The sequence below is a fragment of the Saccharomycopsis crataegensis genome (assembly GCF_037102585.1).
Source record: "Saccharomycopsis crataegensis DNA, jcf7180000000085, whole genome shotgun sequence".
NCBI classification, from domain to species: domain Eukaryota; kingdom Fungi; phylum Ascomycota; class Saccharomycetes; order Ascoideales; family Saccharomycopsidaceae; genus Saccharomycopsis; species Saccharomycopsis crataegensis.
The window spans coordinates 853,499-873,096 of NW_027043830.1; the positions used below are offsets into that span (position 1 = coordinate 853,499).

General features: G+C 37.7%; 5 protein-coding genes across 5 annotated transcripts; all 5 read left to right on the forward strand. All coding sequences in view use genetic code 12, as the record gives it.

The window, feature by feature from the left end:
* Window positions 1-160: 160 nt before the first annotated feature.
* DSK2 (ubiquitin domain-containing protein DSK2) lies at window positions 161-1,327 on the forward strand (the record flags this gene model as incomplete). The annotated part of the gene is made up of 2 exons (XM_064998702.1): window positions 161-189; window positions 256-1,327. 2 exons carry the CDS (start codon window positions 161-163, stop codon window positions 1,325-1,327), a joined length of 1,101 nt encoding a protein of 366 aa, XP_064854774.1.
* Window positions 1,328-4,088: 2,761 nt separating this feature from the next.
* On the forward strand, window positions 4,089-6,760 carry SUB2 (ATP-dependent RNA helicase SUB2; the record flags this gene model as incomplete). The annotated part of the gene is made up of 2 exons (XM_064998703.1): window positions 4,089-4,314; window positions 5,682-6,760. 2 exons carry the CDS (start codon window positions 4,089-4,091, stop codon window positions 6,758-6,760), a joined length of 1,305 nt encoding a protein of 434 aa, XP_064854775.1.
* Window positions 6,761-8,616: 1,856 nt separating this feature from the next.
* Window positions 8,617-10,434, forward strand: GAP1 (proline permease PUT4; the record flags this gene model as incomplete). Its single annotated transcript, XM_064998704.1, has 2 exons — window positions 8,617-8,959; window positions 9,029-10,434. The coding sequence occupies 2 exons, from the start codon at window positions 8,617-8,619 to the stop codon at window positions 10,432-10,434; spliced, it is 1,749 nt and encodes a 582-aa protein (XP_064854776.1).
* A 1,792-nt stretch (window positions 10,435-12,226) lies between these two features.
* On the forward strand, window positions 12,227-15,760 carry DASC09_051060 (pyruvate carboxylase; the record flags this gene model as incomplete). The annotated part of the gene is made up of 1 exon (XM_064998705.1): window positions 12,227-15,760. The coding sequence occupies one exon, from the start codon at window positions 12,227-12,229 to the stop codon at window positions 15,758-15,760; it is 3,534 nt and encodes a 1,177-aa protein (XP_064854777.1).
* A 1,134-nt stretch (window positions 15,761-16,894) lies between these two features.
* On the forward strand, window positions 16,895-19,366 carry RIX7 (putative AAA family ATPase RIX7; the record flags this gene model as incomplete). The annotated part of the gene is made up of 1 exon (XM_064998706.1): window positions 16,895-19,366. One exon carries the CDS (start codon window positions 16,895-16,897, stop codon window positions 19,364-19,366), a length of 2,472 nt encoding a protein of 823 aa, XP_064854778.1.
* Window positions 19,367-19,598: the final 232 nt, after the last annotated feature.

A 19,598-nucleotide genomic window follows, 5' to 3' on the forward strand; every position in this document is an offset into this window, starting at 1 on the left:
CTCCCCAGAACATTCGCGAAGTTTTCAAGATCATCAGTGATTGCACCCAAATCTCCCAAAATAAAATCTTGGAGCACTTAATCTTTGTACTGTGGTAAATTATCACTATATTTGAGTACTTTTTTTCTTTTGACACCCCACACCAATATCAATAACAGAAATGTCTGAAGAAATAACCATTAACATTAAGTGAGTAAATGGTTTCGATACCTGATTTCCTGGCATTGCGCAATTATTAACCATATATAATTTAAGGTCCGCTGGTGATAAGAAGTACGAAATCAAGGCTTCTAAGGAAACCACTATCTCTGAATTCAAGGACCAAGTCGCGGAAGTTTCTTCTATTCCAAGTGACCAGCAGAGATTGATTTATTCCGGAAGAGTGCTCAAAGATCAGGAGACTTTGGCCTTTTACAAAGTTCAGGATGGCCATACCATCCACATGGTGAAATCCGCCGCTAAGAAAACTGATACCTCCGGCAGCACCTCAGCAAGTTTAGGCTCTAATCAAAACAATAATAATATTCCAACAAACATTTCTGCTGGAACTCATGCTTCTGATCCACTTGCTGGTCTTACTGATGCCCGTTATGCTGGCTATAATATTCCAATGCCATCTGCAGACATGTTTGGAGCAGACGGTATGCCATCAGAAGATCAAATGTCCAGTATGATGGATAACCCAATGTTCCAAGAAATGATGAACTCCATGCTTTCTAATCCAGCAATGTTGGACACCATGATCAACCAAAACCCAATGCTTCGTTCGATGGGTCCACAGGCTAGAGAGATCTTGCAAAGTCCAATGTTTAGACAAATGATGTCCAACCCACAAATGATGCGTAACGCTATGTCAATGCAGAGAGCTATGGGTGGTTCTGCTCCTGGAGGATTTGGTGCTGGTAGTGGTACAGGCGCCGGAAGCTTTCCTGCCCCAGGCCCAGCCGTTGGAGGTAACGATGCATCAACTGCTAGTGCCACCACTACCACTGATTCTAATTCTAACGCTACAAGTGCTGCTGCAAGTAATCCATTTGCCGCCATGTTCCCTGGTGGCGCTCCGTCATTATTTGGTCAACCAGGTGATGCCACTAATTCAATGTATAATCCAGAACTCTTAGCTTCGTTGCTTGGTGCTGGTGCTGGTGCTGGTGCTGGCTCCCAAGCTCCAGTCGACAACAGACCACCTGAAGAGAGGTACGAATCTCAACTTAGGCAATTGAATGATATGGGATTCTTCGACTTTGATCGTAACGTTAATGCTTTGAGACGTAGTGGTGGAAGTGTCCAGGGAGCAATTGATGCCTTGTTGAATGGAAGCGTCTGATTTCATTTATTTTTATGTTTCTGGTTTTGCGTATCACTTCACATTTTGTAATACTTTCTGTTTGCTATAAACGTCGAATTAACCGTTTGTTTTAAATATTTGTGTACTTTCTTTCACTGATGTCACCTTATCATAAGTGTTATTCATCTTATTTTCATTCTTTGGTCTAGTATTTGCGTTTTCTTTTTTAGTTTATTTATTAATTGTTGAAATTAATTACCTTGCTGCTTGTATTGACATTCATAATATGTGCCATGTATCTTCCTTTAGGTGTGTTCTTATTATTGTTTAGTTATTATTGATGTATGATCATTTCTGTGCGTTTTATAGATTTGAGAATTAATTATTTGATTGTTATATTTCCCTCTCTTACAGAGTGTCTAGTATTGAACTCTAGAATGGTTTTGCTTTGTAATCTTCATTCAGTACAGTTATCACCCTATACACTATAGGTAGTGAGTGAGATTTTGGTTAGGCTATTAATTGATTATTCAGTCACAAGGAGTGTATTTCATTATATATCATTTTAAAAAATCCCTGTTTTTTAAGAGAATTATGACTAACAGTAGTGTACGCTTAACCAGAATTTTGATCATACGGACGTGGATAATGCTAGCTGTCTTTTTTTTTATTCATCCAAAATAGTTTATTTCTCTTTAACCTAGAAGCTCAAGCGTAACTACCAGTATCGCGTAGTATGAGATAAACTGTAAACAAATTTAAACAGAGACCATATATCACAAAGATATAAGCAAAAATCAAAAAGTTTGCCACAAATGGCCACCAAAAGAACTTCGAAGAAGACAAGAGAAACGCGAAAATAAAACCGAAAATAAAACCACCTTATCAGCTTAAAAAACGAAAAAAACAAAACATGCGATTATGAAAATTAAAATCACTTGAAGATTGTATTATGATATTCTCTGATGATGATACTCGGGTTTATCTCACTATTGTCTACTATTTTGATAATTATCATTTGAATGTTAATCAAACGCCTGCAGCACGTTACGCGTCACTATTCATTTTTAAGTTAATGATTGGGTATAATTTATGATTTATATATACTGTAATTATAATTGTTTGTGAATCATAATAAATAATACTTCGTTCCATACCCTATTTAAATATGTTACTATTTCATTTGTAATATGAAAATTAGCCAAATTTAGATTTTTGAATTTACAATAAATTATACAATCACTGCGATTTCGCATTATAGATGTTGAGTTGCTACGCATATATGAAAAGAAACTATATCATGTAAGTAGGAGATTCCATTCAATCATTGTGGGAATTGGCGTAATTTTAATAATAGTGTGTTTTAATGTGATTTTCTTTTTTGAAAAGGACACGAATGTAGCAAAAGTAGTAGAAAAAAACTGACCTAACAAAAAGAAAGAATGGTCTCCTGAAGTTTTTTAGCTACAAAATATGTTGCAGGAACTACTTGATGAATGAGTTAAATTATGGTATAGTTATTCAATTGCCAAAGTTAAAGGTATATACTTTAGGTCACCTCTGCTTTGCCTGTCCGGAGTTATTGAAGAAGGACACATCAGATCAAGTTTAATTGAAGATTAAATCGTAAATGGGGTGTTGGAAATGAGACGTATAGAAATATCAAAAAAACATGCCGCAAATACTATAATCATTAAGAGAGTTGAATTATGTATGAAATACGAAGATGTATATTGCCTACAGAGTAGATGCTCCGTTTTACTTTTTGTGGCGATTGGACTGTCATTGACTACAACATTTAACTCTTAAATTATTTAGTAACGTGCCCTCTCATACTTAGCTCACGAATATTTTGTAGTTAGGCCAGTGTCCATTTTCAATATTATGGAGCCCTTCACCCCATAACAATATCACGGAATTAAAAGAATATATCAAAAAAAAAAAATCCAACCAAAATTTATCCTTCAACAAAAAAGAATAAAAATATCCAATCACTGGAGTACTCTTTCCATCGGACATAGAAAACTATGAATGGAATACCGAGCATACTCCAGTCTGTTCTTGTTTCAAGAAGCAATTAGCAGCAAAGATTTCTCTCTGATAAATTGTACAAAGATAAATGAAAAAAGTAACCTATATATAAGTAATAAAAACAATTTAATGTTGGGAAGCTCATATTCCTGAGTATGGAGGCATGAAAAAAATTCATATTTGGAGTAATAATAACAAATATGTATGATGCTAATAACTTTTCCGGATACCAGAAGCTTACTTAGCATTAATATTGATCTTTTCATTCACCAATACCGAGGATAAAAGTGCAAAAGCTGTTGGCTTGAAAACACTCTCCGTGAAAAAGAAAGATGGTTCCAAACGATTATATGTGTATCATCACCGTATCTTGTACTGATGTCCCACCAAATGTTGCCAATTCTGTTTTTTGATATTGCACGTTCTCTAATAGACTGGTATCACCGGCGACACTTTTGGTAGCGCCTGAGTCTAATATGAATGTAGTAACTTTGTTTCATTTGACAGCTTGAATGCTTTGGGTTTTGAATGGCCATAATTGTTTCCACTCAAATTGTTGCAACGCTCACATATACATTACCCGGCCTTATTACAACCCACCTGCCACCTTTTTACCCTTGTAGAACCGCTTTCCTCCAGTGAAGCGCAAAAAAAAAACAGCCCCCCAAAAAATTGAAATTTTTTGAAAAACACAGTTCTTCTGATTGATTTTCTCTCTCCATCAATCAATCAATTGATTAATCTCATTTCTCTCTAAATACTAGCAACAATGTCTCACGAAGGTGAAGAAGATCTCCTTGAATATTCTGACTCTGAAGAAGTCACCAACACCAAGCCAACTACCACCGAAGGTGGCGAAGAAGCTGGCGAAAGTGGAGAAGCTGATAAGAAGGGTTCCTACGTTGGTATTCACGCCACTGGGTTCAAGGACTTCTTGTTGAAGCCAGAATTATTGAGAGCCATTGTGGATTGTGGTTTTGAACATCCATCTGAAGGTAAGAAACTTTTTAAGCCATATTATTACTACATGACATGATGATATTTGTGTGCTTATATATTTTTATATATATGTATGTGTGTGTGTGTGTTTATATATTTATTTTGGAAAGGAGGAAATTTGATCATTATGATCTTATACATAGCGGAGAATATCTCTTGGAAATTGAATTGGACTATTGGTTTGAAAATAGATTGGGATAAAGGTTTCGTGATTATCAACTTTAAATGAGCCGCCCCTCAGTGATGAATATTTATCCTGTATTGCATGGTATCAAAGATTAAATGTTTTAAGATCACATTCAAAGATAAGAATTCTAGTATTTTTGAATGATAGAAAAGGCTTAAAGGAACTTGGACTAAAAGGGCTTTTATCAACTTTTTGTGGTGAAATGGAGGAGTGTGACGCGTAGCTTTTTTTTTTATCAACATTTTGTTGAGTCACATTGAATTCTGAATTATTGTTTAGTTTTGAAGGATCAGCAGTTATTTCAATTGGATTGGAGAGCATGAATTTTGGGTCGAAGTTTGCTTATTATTATTTGTTCTAGCGTTCATTCTTTGGTTTCCCCACCTGGAAACAAATATGGTATAAATGAGATTTTCAAACTTCAATTTAGGATCAAAATTATCAGTTTCTGGTTTATTTTTTTGGTGTTAATGCTCCTTTTGAACCCAAATGCCTTCACATTTTTCTTTTTTTGTCATGGAATTGTTTTGCTGCTCTTTCTACGGTTTCGTTCTTTTTCATTTTCTTTACACAGATAATTGGCTTGAAATGAATAAAGTTTGATCCTGGGGGAATGAGCCAATCAATTTAGAGAAGTTTATTGGATTTCTATTTGCCTTTGCATATCGGGATTCATTTTTTTCCCTGCCTGTGCTCTCTTGTTTTCATGACAGAGACCTAGTGAGTGATAGAATTTGTTTATTATCCTTCTCTATTACCATACGTTACTTTTGCTTACCGTTTTTTTTTGTCTTTCCTGACTTTTTTCTTGCAAGTCATTCTATCAATTTGTTTACAATCTTCAAAATACCAACTTTCTGCTGATTGAAGCCCAATTTCCAGACCTTGAAAAAACAGATTACTCTCAAACCATAAATGTTTTTCCAAAGAAGAAATCATGATATCAGGAACAAATGATTATGGATCTAAAGCACAATTTGCTACGCGCCATTTGATCAAAAAGAAAAATTATGATTCTTGATTAATCACTCCAACTAAACAATAAAAACCCACCATTAAAGTCTTTGAGAGAACATTTTTCTTATTATTATAAGAACATACACACAAACAAACACAATATCATCTTAATTGTCAACTCTTCAGAAAGAGCTTAACTAACATTAACCATCATTCCAGTTCAACAAGTTTGTATCCCACAATCTATCTTGGGTACTGATGTTCTTTGTCAAGCCAAGTCTGGTCTTGGTAAGACCGCTGTCTTTGTTCTTTCTTCCCTTCAACAAATTGAACCAGTTGATGGTGAAGTCAGCACTCTTGTCATTTGTCACACTCGTGAATTGGCTTACCAAATTCGTAACGAATACACTCGTTTCTCCAAGTATATTCCAGACATCCGTACTGCTGTCTTTTACGGTGGTACCGACTACAAGAAGGATGAAGAATTGTTGAAGAATAAGGAAACTTGTCCACACATTGTTGTTGCCACTCCAGGTAGATTAAAGGCTCTTGTTCGTGACAAGTACTTGAGAGTTAACAACATCAAGAATTTTATCATTGATGAATGTGACAAGGTTTTGGAAGGTATTGATATGCGTCGTGACGTGCAAGAAGTTTTCAAACAAACTCCACACCAAAAGCAAGTTATGATGTTTTCTGCCACTTTGTCCCAAGAAATCAGACCAATTTGTAAGAAGTTCATGCAAAATCCTTTGGAAATTTACGTTGACGATGAAGCTAAATTGACTTTGCACGGTTTGCAACAATACTACTTGAAGTTGGCTGAAAATGAAAAGAACCGTAAATTGTCTGATCTTTTGGACTCTTTGGAATTCAACCAAGTTATCATCTTTGTTAAGACTACCAACCGTGCTGAACAACTCAACCAATTGTTATGCTCCTGCAACTTCCCATCCATTGCCGTTCATTCTAACATGCCTCAGGAAGAACGTATCAACCGTTACAAGTCTTTTAAGGAATTCAACAAGAGAATTTGTGTCAGTACTGATGTCTTTGGCCGTGGTATTGATATCGAACGTATCAACGTTGCCATCAACTATGATTTGCCAAATGAAGCTGATCAATACTTGCACCGTGTTGGTCGTGCTGGTAGATTCGGTACTAAGGGTTTGGCTATCAGTTTTGTTGCCAATGAAGAAGACGAAAAGATTTTGGAAAAGATCCAAGAAAGATTTGATGTTAAAATCACTGATTTCCCAGATGAAGGTGTCGACCCAAGTACTTACATGAATACCTGAGTGCTTGCTCTTCCAAATAATTTCCAGGGTCGCGCTTTTTCTTTTCTTCTCTTTTTCTTCTTTTTTTTTTTTTAGTTGTGTGCGTTTTGGAAAAGTGTATACTCTCTATTGTTTTAATAATCCTTTTAATTTTATTAAATTATGATCTTTCTTTCCTTGTTTTTGTAGATGATTAAGTTGTGTGTTTGTTTTTCTTCATATATCAAGAGTATCTTCTTGATATACAAACAACCCCCCCTGGTGAGCAAAGTGCATCTGTCTATATTATAACCATAAAGGTTTGCCACAGAAAGGTTTGACAAAGGCTTGCCAGGGGTGTCAAAGATTTCGATTCATTTATCTGAATTTTAAACTGCCATGTATTGTATCTTGATAGATAACTTGCCACTACTTTACTCATTAATTGACTATTAAGCAATGCGTAAAAATAACGTTGGTAGAAGATCAATCCAATGTTTATTCATCTTGCAAAAACTGTGTCAATACATAATAATAACATTTAGATATTCCACTTAATTAAAATAGGGCTCGAAGATGCTCTAGAAAGAAAAAGCACAGAAACTTTTATCTGGGGCATTGCAAAGAATACGTTTGTTTTACGAATAAACTTTTGAGCGGATTAATGTAATTTTACACATACCAAAGATGTCCTAATATCGTAATAAATGATTATGTGGGGGTTTGAGACGTACCAAATAGCAATCTGGATGGTGTAAATGTACAGCCACCAATACCAAGCACGAAAACGCCAACAGAGACATTACCTGCTTGCTCGGATGATGATAGCCGCATCGTATGATGATAATATCTCAAATACATTTTTATTATACCAATTTTTTCTATGCAGAAATAATAGTATGAAGGTTCTAACATAAAGACCAAGTATGATTTCACCTGTAGTTTCTAGTTATTTTGGAAGCTGTGTGTAACACCATGCCACATTATTTCTGCCAAATAGAAAGATTTCATTAGCAATTGAATAATATGAAAGTCTAATGTAAAGTTGCGGGGATGGTTAGCAATAGTTTTGGGTTTTTGTAGATCTCTTATTCCTTACTTCGACAGATTCCCAATAGGGAAACATCCGCTATCGGCACGTAAGATTGGATCATATCCAACCAACAATCAATACCCTTTCTAATGTTCAGCCCCCTATCCCTCCCGCTCCTGCATAATAGCATTCTAAATCCAGAATTCAACACAATCAAGATAATAAATCATTAATGATTATGTCCTGGATAACCGATCAACAGCAGGAAACACCTCATAATTAATGGTTAATAAACACGTGTGAATCTTACAATATATGCAAGCACTTGACCATTTACCAATATTGAAATCTTACACTTTTTCGGAGATACTGTGTCACAACAAAAGACACATAAATTTCCTTTGTACTCACAAAAAGTTCCCTCATAAACTTAGTAACTACGTGATATCTCATTTTCAACAACAATGTACATACTTCGAAAATTAATCCGCAGGTGGCGGTGGAAATCAGAATCTCTCACCGACCAAGATGTTCGGGTATTTCCTAAACTGGAATTATCTGCATGAAATATAAATGTGAAATTGTAATAAAGGGATGCAGGTCTGTAGTGATGCCTTTCATTTATTATCAAATCATAAAAACCAATGGCTTTTGGTTATCGCAATGAAAGATAAAGAAGCTTCACAGGATCAGATAACGAAATAATCTGCCAAATGATATTATGCAGTGTATGCATAAAACATCGATGGGATCCTTTATTTTCTTCATAAAAAATCTTTCATTGAAATTTGTTATAGTATTCCAAGAATATATAATATAGATTATATATCTACATCCCCTTATATATTATAAAACACATTTCACTATGATAGAGAAATCGTCTGCGGAAAAAATTGCATTTGAAGTTGAAACAAGTGAAGTATGCGAAGGTTCTTCAATCCCATACGACCAACCAAGCGGTGGGTGGTGGTACAACCTCAAGGATTCTTTCAAAAGAGCCGATGTTGATATCACAGGTGAAGGTTTGACCGATCATGAAAAGCAGTTGCAAAAGATTGAAAAATCCCCGTTGAAGAAAAATTTAAAAAATCGACACTTACAAATGATTGCCATTGGTGGATCCATTGGTACTGGTTTATTCGTTGGTTCAGGTGCTTGTTTGCAGGCTGGTGGCCCTGCTGGGACTTTCATTGCTTATGCTGTTATTGGTATGTTTTAATTTTTCATGTTTCATCAAGTGATGTGTTTCTCCACACATATACTAACAACAATTTTAGGTAGTTTATTGTTTGTTACTGTTCAATCACTTGGTGAGTTGGCTGTCGCATATCCTCTATCTGGGGCTTTTTCTGTTTATAACTCTAGATTTGTCTCTCGGGCTTGGGGTTTCGCGATGGGCTGGAATTACGCTATCCAATGGCTTGTCATTTTGCCTTTTGAATTAGTCGTTGCTGGTATGGTAATTCAATACTGGAATGATAAGATTAGTCCAGCTGCGTGGGTTAGCATTTTCTACTCCTTGATTGTCTTCATTAACTTCTTTGGTGGTAAAGGTTATGGTGAAGCTGAATTCTTCTTTTCTCTGGTCAAAGTTATCTCTATCATTGGTTACATCATTCTCGGGATAATTTTGGTTTCTGGAGGTGGTCCAAACCACGAGTTCATCGGTGGAAAATATTGGCATAATCCAGGTGCTTTCCGCCATGGATTCAAAGGTCTTTGTTCAGTTTTTGTAACAGCTGCGTTTGGATTTGCTGGTACTGAGATGTGTGCTCTTGCCGCTGCTGAAACCGTTGATGCTAGAAAGAGTATACCAAAAGCCTCGAAGCAAGTGTTTTGGAGAATCACATTATTCTTTCTCCTTTCTGTTTTAATGGTTGGCTTGCTTGTTCCTTATAACGATAGCAGATTAGGCACATCTTCTTATAGTGCTAAAGCTTCCCCATTTGTCATTTCCATCTCTAATGCTGGTATCAAAGTTTTACCATCCATCTTCAATGTGATTATTTTATTTACAGTTCTTTCAGTTGGTAACTCTTCCACCTATGGCTGTTCTAGAACTATCTTATCTTTAGCAGAACAAGGATTTGCCCCAAAGATATTCACTTACATTGATAAAAAGGGGAGACCTATTCCTGCAACCATTGTGACATTAGTTTTTGGTTTGTTGAGTTTTCTTGCTGCTAGTGATAAACAGGGCGAGGTATTCGATTGGTTGTTGGCTATTACTGGATTGTGTGCAATCATGACATGGGGTTCTATTTGCGCTTGTCATATCATATTTAGAAAAGCATTGACTGTTCAAGGTAGAGGTACTGATGAATTGGCATTCACCAGTATTACTGGAACAATTGGTTCATGGTATGGTTTGATTGGTTATTTTGGTGTTCTTGCTGCTCAATTTTGGATTGCTGCATGGCCATTTCAGTTAGCAGACAACATTGGTGACAGAATTGCAACTTTCTTGCAAGCTTACTTGGCAGTTCCCGTCGTCTTTTGTTTCTATATCGCATACGTTATTTGGAACAGGGAATTTACCTTTTTCAATGGTTTCAAAAACATCGATTTGGATCATGGAAGAAAGGCTGTTGATTTGGATGTTTTGAGACAAGAGGTCGCTGAAGAAAGAGCTTATTTTGCAAGTCAACCTTGGTGGTGGAGATGGTACAACATTTGGTGTTGATGGTGAGTTGGTTTTTTTTTTTCGATCCTTGACAGAAGTCATCTTATACAATTTTGTTGTCGCTTTTTCTCATTTTTATTGTTATTATTTCTATGCTTTTTAGTACATTTTTCTTTTTCACTACTCATTTTGTTTGTCTCTTTTTTCTCTCTCAGATATTTTTTCATCTTCTTTCTATCTCTTATTTTCTTTTGTTTCAGTTTTGTTTGGCATTATTGGTCTGTTTATTTACCCAAAATAGGTTAAGGTTCATGAAATCATATTCTCTATTAAAATTGTAATACTTTTTTTTTGACCTTCATTTTCGTTGAATTTTTTTGCTTTTTTGACGATTAATGTCAGGCAATGCATGTTGGGAAAATAGTATAGCTGCAAGAAGAGTTCACAACATATGGCTATTTTAGCACGATGTACTAGCATGAATCAAAAAAAAAAAAACGATTTCGTCACCTTCTAAAGGAAATTACAACCAATCCCTATGTTCTTGAGTCGATACTTTCTTCTTTAGGTGATATGAAATACCGTGATATGGGAACTCACCATATCACACTATTATGTGATCAATCTCTAAATATGTCATATTTTTACCTCTAGTTTTTCTGTTTTGATTTGTGGATCATTAGAAAATCCAAATAGATTTCTTTAACTCGTTGTCAAGCAAGTTTCATGATATTTGCATAATTTCTTTTACGTAACTACTATCTACTGGAACGAACCCCGGGATATTTCTATTAAGTGTCTGCCTTGTGGGATTTAGTACTTTCGATGGGCCACGAACCACAAAAAATATTAATTGACCCCGGGTTTGAGGAAGAGATGAAAACAAAGCTACTAGCTGCTGATGGAAATTTCGTCAATATCTCAATCTCTAACTTACCAGTTTATATATGTAAATATATATAATAATATATGAGATGATAGTAACGATTTTTTTTTTTTCTTTTCTTGACACATTTATGGGTTTGTCCCGGAGAGAAGGAATAATACTGCAATCATAAGCGAGAGTCATGTGGTAAGATACGGCGGGTCTTATCACCATTAATCTGGGCTAATATTGCAAACAGGAAACTTCTTTTTCCTCAACAGCTGAGAAACAGCATTATTCCTAGCTACGACAACTGGTGCATTTGTCCATTGGCTTCCCAAGTAGCGAAGAACATCAGTTGGCGTACCCCGAGCGAAGTTCTAAGAGGATTCTGAACAACACGAATTTTTTTTTGTTGTAAAAAAAAAATAATCGGCAGAATCTTTATTATGCAGAGTAACGTGAGATGATGCGCATAGCATGACCTCAATGTATAATGGCTCATAACAGCACCCCCTTTTCTTACATCACCACCGTTAGTCATAGGGTCAACAACTGAGAAGATCACTGAGAAATTATTATTGTACCTTAAAACATGGGGCAATATGTCCCTCTTGTGTAGGAGAGATCTTCTTCCTATAGTGCATACTTGTTGTCTCTCGCTCTTCTTCCATTTTTTGCCCGGTTTATAAATAAAGCAGATGCAAATATCTGTAGGACACCCTCTATTGATTGCTAATCGCCCAATTAAATCACCACCACAAAGCTCATCGCAGTGTGCGCGCGCAAGGGTCATCCCCCCGGCATTTTTCTGGTTTTTTTTTTTTCAGTCATCCAATGACATGCTGACAGCCCCCCGGATATCAAATATAAGCAACTCAATTCCTGTGTACTTTTCGACAAAAAGTTTTTTTCTTTTTCTGTTTCTTCTTCTTCTTACCTTATTCTCTCTATCATCAACACCAGTAACACAGAAATATCTCTAAGATGTCCAAGAAGTTCTCTAACATCAACGAGATCAGAGATGATCAATCGGTGCTTGGGTCTTTGAAAAAAATCCTCGTCGCCAACCGTGGTGAAATCCCAATCAGAATCTTCAGAACCGCTCATGAATTGTCAATGCAGACAGTTGCCATCTACTCTCATGAAGATAGATTGTCAATGCATCGTCTCAAGGCCGATGAAGCTTACCCAATTGGTTACAAGGGCCAATTCTCCCCAGTCCAAGCATATCTTCAAAGCGAGGAAATCGTCAAGATTGCTACCGCCCACGGGGTTGATATGATCCATCCTGGTTATGGGTTCTTATCCGAAAACTCAGAATTCGCTAGAAAGGTCATTGAAGCTGGTATTCGTTGGATTGGTCCTCCTCCAGAAGTTATCGACGCTGTTGGTGACAAGGTCAGTGCCAGAGTGTTGGCCGACAAGGCTGGTGTCCCAACTGTCCCTGGTACCCCTGGTCCAATTGAAAGCGCCGAAGAAGCTCAAGAGTTTGTTAACAAATACGGGTTCCCAGTTATTATTAAGGCTGCCTTTGGTGGTGGTGGTCGTGGTATGCGTGTGGTTCGTGAAGGTGATGATATTAGGGATGCTTTCAACCGTGCTACCAGTGAAGCCAAATCTGCCTTCGGTAATGGTACATGTTTTGTCGAACGTTTCTTAGACAAGCCAAAACATATTGAAGTCCAATTACTTGCTGACAAGTACGGCAATGTCATCCATTTGTTTGAACGTGATTGTTCTGTTCAAAGACGTCACCAAAAGGTTGTAGAAATTGCTCCTGCTAAAACCATTTCTCTTGAAACCCGTAATGCTATTCTTACAGATGCCGTCAAGTTGGCTAAGACTGCTAACTATGTCAATGCTGGTACAGCTGAATTTTTGGTCGATGCCCAAGGTCGTCACTATTTCATTGAAATCAACCCAAGAATTCAAGTCGAACACACTATCACCGAAGAAATCACTGGGGTTGATGTTGTTGCTGCCCAAATCCAAATCGAAGCTGGGGCTTCTCTTGCTGATCTTGGTTTATTGCAAGACAAAATTACTACCAGAGGTTTCGCTATCCAATGTCGTATCACCACCGAAGATCCTGCCAAGGGATTCCAACCAGATACTGGTAAAATTGAAGTCTACAGATCTGCTGGTGGTAATGGTGTGCGTCTTGATGGTGGTAATGGTTTCGCTGGATCAGTTATTTCTCCACATTACGATTCTATGTTGGTTAAGTGTTCTTGTTCTGGTTCCACTTACGAAATCGCTCGTCGTAAGATGATCAGAGCCTTGATTGAATTCCGTATTCGTGGTGTCAAGACTAACATCCCATTTTTGTTGACTTTGTTGACCCATGAAACATTTATTGCTGGTGATTGTTGGACTACCTTTATTGATGATACCCCATCTTTGTTCAACATGGTTACATCTAGAAACCGTGCCATGAAATTGCTTCATTACTTTGCTGATTTGGCTGTTAACGGCTCCTCCATTAAGGGTCAAGTTGGCGTTCCAAAGCTTTTGACTGAACCAACTGTTCCACAACTCCACAATGCTGATGGTTCTGTCATCGATGTTTCTAGTCCATACAGCAAGGGTTGGAGAGAAATTTTGGTTTCTCAAGGCCCAGAAGCGTTTTCTGAAGCCGTTCGTAACAACAACGGCTGCTTGGTTATGGACACTACCTGGAGAGATGCCCATCAATCCTTGCTTGCAACCAGAGTCCGTACCCAAGATTTACTCGCAATTGCTAAAACTACTAGCCATGCTCTCTCTGGCGCTTTTGCTTTAGAATGTTGGGGTGGTGCTACTTTTGATGTCGCCATGAGATTCCTCTATGAAGACCCATGGGAAAGATTGAGACAACTTAGAGCTGCTGTTCCAAACATCCCATTCCAAATGTTGTTGCGTGGGGCTAATGGTGTTGCTTACTCTTCTTTGCCAGATAACGCTATTGACCATTTTGTTGCCAGAGCCAAAGAAAACGGTGTTGATATCTTCAGAGTCTTCGATGCTCTTAACGATTTGGAACAATTGAAGGTTGGTGTCGATGCTGTCAAGAAGGCTGGCGGTGTGGTCGAATCTACTGTTTGTTACAGTGGTGACATGTTGCAACCAGGCAAAAAGTACAACTTGGAATACTACTTGAACTTTGTTGATCAAGTTGTCGCTATGGGTACCCATATCTTGGGTATCAAGGATATGGCTGGTACTTTGAGACCTGCCGCTGCCACTGCCTTGATCAGTGCTATCAGAAAGAAGTATCCTAAATTACCAATCCATGTACACACACACGATTCTGCTGGTACTGGTGTCGCCTCCATGGTTGCTTGTGCTAAGGCTGGCGCTGATGTTGTTGACTGTGCCACTAACTCCTTGTCTGGTATGACTTCTCAACCATCAATTAGTGCGTTTGTCGCCTCTGTCGATGGTGACATTAACACCGGCTTGGATTCCTCAAAATTGACGGAAATCGATGCTTACTGGGCGCAAATGAGATTGTTGTACTCTGTCTTCGAGGCTGACTTGAAGGGCCCAGATCCAGAGGTGTACCAGCATGAAATTCCAGGTGGTCAATTGACCAATTTGCTTTTCCAAGCCCAACAAGTTGGTTTGGGTGCTCAATGGAGTGAAACCAAGAAGGCTTACCGTGAAGCCAACTATTTGCTTGGTGATATTGTCAAGGTTACCCCTACCTCCAAGGTTGTTGGTGATTTGGCACAATTTATGGTCAGTAACAAGTTGTCTTCCGATGATGTTAAGAGACTTGCTGGATCCTTGGATTTCCCAGATAGTGTGCTTGATTTCTTTGAAGGTAAGATTGGTCATCCAGTGGGTGGCTTCCCTGAACCTTTGAGATCTGATATCTTGAGTGGTAAGCGTCGCAAGCTCAACGTTCGTCCAGGTTTGGAAATGGCTCCTTTTGACTTGACCGCTATTCGTGAAGATTTGAGTTCAAGATATGACAATATTACCGAAGATGATGTTGCTTCTTACAACATGTATCCAAAGGTTTACGAAGACTTCAGAGGTATGCTTGCCAAATATGGGGACTTGTCAGTGATTCCAACCCGTTACTTTTTGGCTGCTCCAAAGATCGACGAAGAAATCAGTATTGAAATCGAAAAGGGTAAGGTTCTTATGTTCAAGATGACTGCCATTTCCGATGCTGCTGAAGGTAAGAAGGCTGTTTACTACGAAATGAATGGTGAATTACGTAAAGTCACTGTTGATGACAAGAATTCCAAGGTCGAGAAGGTTGTTAAACCAAAGGCCGATGCTCACAAGCCAGGTGATGTCGGTGCTCCAATGGCCGGTGTTATTGTGGAAGTTAAGGTCCACAAGGGCAGTGTGGTCAAGAAGGGTCAACCATTATGTGTCTTGAGTGCCATGAAGATGGAAATGGTTATTAGTGCCCCACATGACGGTACTGTTGGTGATGTCTTGGTTAAAGACAATGACAATGTTGAAGCCGCCGATTTAGTTTGCGTGGTTGATGGTGAAGAAAATGAGGATGCCAAGAAATGATTGTGGTCTTTTTTTTTTTTTCATGAAAAGCTCACTGTTTATGTCCGTTAGATGAAACTACATGCTTTTGTATTTATGAACAATTGCATTTTGATTCTTTAATGCTTTTTTTTTTTTATATATATATTTTTTTATTGTGTACCGTGCTGTGTTTTTATTTATATTCCATTGCTTTTTTTATTTTGCGTTCTCTTTCTGTATGAATCTTTAACTTTTCAAGAAGTATTGTTGCACATAACTCGCCATATCAAGAAATTTTTAGCCGATAGAGCACTGATCGACTCTGCCATTCATTCAAAAGTTTGGAAATTTTCCCTACCCAAGAGGTGTTATACTCTGTAACAAGCAAGTTATTACGATATTAGGGCATTTTCTTGTGTGAATAAATGAAACCAAAGAATTGGTTGGTTGTGCATATCAATCTCCTCGTAAAACAGTCTCAATTGAAAGCAAAAATCAATCCTCGCAGCTGCGTGGAAATTTTGGACTTTCAATGATTTATTGATCTTCACTTTCCTTGAGAAACAAACAGTAAATATCATAAGCTAGCCATACCATGACCATAATGGTAGATACCTCACTGTGAAAGTTCTTAAGAGCACAAAGATGGAACATCTCAACGAATATTATTGCTGAGGAAAATCATAAATAGGTTGAACAACAACAGACTTGCGGATCCTAAGTTTTTCAATTCCTACTTACTTGACCGTCCTGAATGCGAGTCATGAAACTTCCCTGGTGAAACACAATCATTTGAAATCATCGCTTTCAAAATTGCTCAAAAACAATGAATTCCCCATTTTTGGAGAGGCTAATGCTCCTTCCACTCAAATTGTGATTTACAACAAATTTCATACGCATTCCAGCCTGGTTTTACAGACCAAAGGTCATTCGTAGGAATTTATAGGCTTGACATCTCATGTTAAAACTTTTTCCTGCATGATTGACTGCACCCAGAAAAAAATTTGGTAAAAAAATAAAAAAAAAAAAAATTTCCATCGTGATGCCCTTTGAATCAAAGGCTTGATAATACATCTTTCAAAACCGGGCGTGGTTTAGCTAGATTGACTGAAAAAATAAGTAATACAACTACACAAGTGAAACTTTAAGCAGCGCAATAATAGTGCTTGAACCATGGGTCGCCAAAAGGGTATAAGTTTAACTCAATCGTTTGATGGGAAAATTCTCAAACTTATTAATGGATTAATTGAGGAGAAAGTACAACAAAACAAAAAAGATACCTCTTCCGAATTGAATGGTGTGAATATCGACAATAATGAGGAGGAGAATGGTGATGATGATGCAGAAAATAGCAATAATAATGATGAAAACAAGCTCATACGAAGTATCACCACTTCTGAGGCCCTAAGATATGTGGTCTCTCATGATGCTTCTTTGGCTAGAAATAAACGTACTTTGATTGAAAAAAGTATTGAAAGGGTACTTAGCGAATTGAAAATTCAAGAAGAAATGGCAGAAAATGATATGATGAATGCTCCACATGAAAACAATGGGGATATTGATGGCCCAGTTTCCGGCTCAGCACCAACAAACAACAATAGCCAAAACAACATCTCAAATGAAAATAAAGAATCCCTTGAAGCTATTTCTAAGACTAGCGGCGGGAAAAAGCGTACCAAGGATGCCCTAAATAGTGGGCGTGCTTCCAAAAGACAAAAGGATAGAAGTCCGCCAAATGCATCATTATCTCAGCTTGGTGGGATGGATGATATCATTGGTCAATTAATGGAACTTATTGGTATGCCTATAATTCATCCTGAGATCTATTTGTCTACCGGTGTCGAACCACCAAGAGGGGTTTTGCTTCATGGGCCACCGGGGTGTGGGAAAACAACGTTAGCTAACGCATTGGCTGGTGATTTACAGGTACCATTTTTGTCGATCAGTGCCCCATCAATAGTTAGTGGCATGAGTGGGGAAAGTGAAAAGAAAGTCAGGGAATTATTTCAAGAGGCTAAGCTGCTTGCTCCCTGCTTGATATTTATGGATGAAATTGACGCCATCACCCCAAAAAGAGATGGTGCTCAACGTGAGATGGAAAAGCGGATTGTAGCGCAATTATTAACTTGTATCGATGAACTTTCAATGGAAAAGAATGGTGGTAAACCTGTTGTGATCATTGGGGCAACCAATAGACCGGATGCTATTGATCCAGCGTTGAGAAGAGCGGGAAGATTTGATCGGGAAATTTGCCTTAATGTTCCGTCAGAAGACTCAAGAGTGCATATATTGAAAGCGATGACCAAGAGCTTGAAGATTGACGGGGAATTAGATTACAGAAGGTTAGCTAAGGCCACTCCAGGGTATGTTGGGGCAGATTTGAAGGCCTTGGCTACTGCCGCAGGTATTTGTGCCATTAAAAGAATTTTTACCACAATGTCTGTTATCAGCACTTCTGATGAATCTCAGTTACTTTTGAAGAATGGAAATGATGTTGATGCTATGGATATTGATGAAGAAACAAATATAGTAACAGTAACTGAAGCAACTGCTCCTTTTTATGATGAAGAAACTTTGGCGTTAATCAATAGTGAAGACTTTTTGAAACTATCCACAATCCAAAGATTTTTGAAGCTTCATCCAAAATCATTGACTGCTGAGCAATTAGCTCCTCTCAGTATCACATTTGATGATTTTCTTAGTGCATTACCTACCATTCAACCAACAGCCAAGCGTGAAGGTTTTGCCACGATACCTGACGTTAGTTGGTCTAACGTGGGGGCGTTATCTAACATCAGGGTCGAACTTCACATGGCCGTGGTGCAACCTATTAAGAGACCTGAACTTTATGAGAAATTTGGGATTACTGTTCCAGGGGGTGTCTTGCTTTGGGGTCCACCGGGATGTGGTAAAACATTGCTTGCCAAAGCTGTGGCCAATGAATCCAGAGCCAACTTCATCTCAATAAAGGGACCAGAATTATTGAACAAATATGTGGGTGAATCAGAAAAGGCAGTGCGTCAAGTATTCAATCGTGCCAGAGCTTCGGTTCCATGTATTATTTTTTTCGATGAGTTAGATGCTTTGGTTCCTAAGCGTGATACCTCCTTATCCGAATCATCATCAAGGGTCGTCAACACTCTATTGACGGAACTTGATGGGTTGAATGATAGAAAGGGAATTTTTGTAATCGGGGCGACTAATAGACCAGATATCATTGATCCAGCAATGTTGAGACCTGGGAGATTAGACAAGACTTTGTATGTTGAATTACCAACTCCTGATGAGCGTTTGGAGATTTTACAGACGATTGTCAGTTCTAACAAGACCCCAATCGGGGATGATGTCAATTTGGAGAAAATTGCCAGAGATGATAAACTCAAATATTTTTCAGGTGCAGATCTTGCAGCACTTGTACGTGAAGCGGGTGTTTTTGCATTGAAGAAGAGATTTTATAAAAACATTGAGCAACTAGATGAAGAAGTTAATGAAGAAGAAGGTAAAGAAGAGGTCAACGTTGTTAGTATGGAAGATTTTGAAAATTCATTAGCGAAGGTAAAGGCCAGTGTCTCAATGCTTGAATTGAAGAAGTATCATGACATCAAAAAGAAGATGAATGGCGTTATTACAGATTTGAAATCGTAATTTGAAAAAGCTCACAAAAATTAGTCAATTCGAGATGCGTAGAGACCTTTTTTTTATAAAAAGGTATTATAGATTCTCAATTATTTTCCTGTTTGATTTTCGCCTGTATTTGATAATGGAGCTTTCTCTTTTTTTCAATGTTTATATTTAATTAATGTACAAATATGTTTTCCTTTCCTAGTATAATAGATGGTTTCATAAGAAATAACCACTCAATCAGCAAAACCGATTT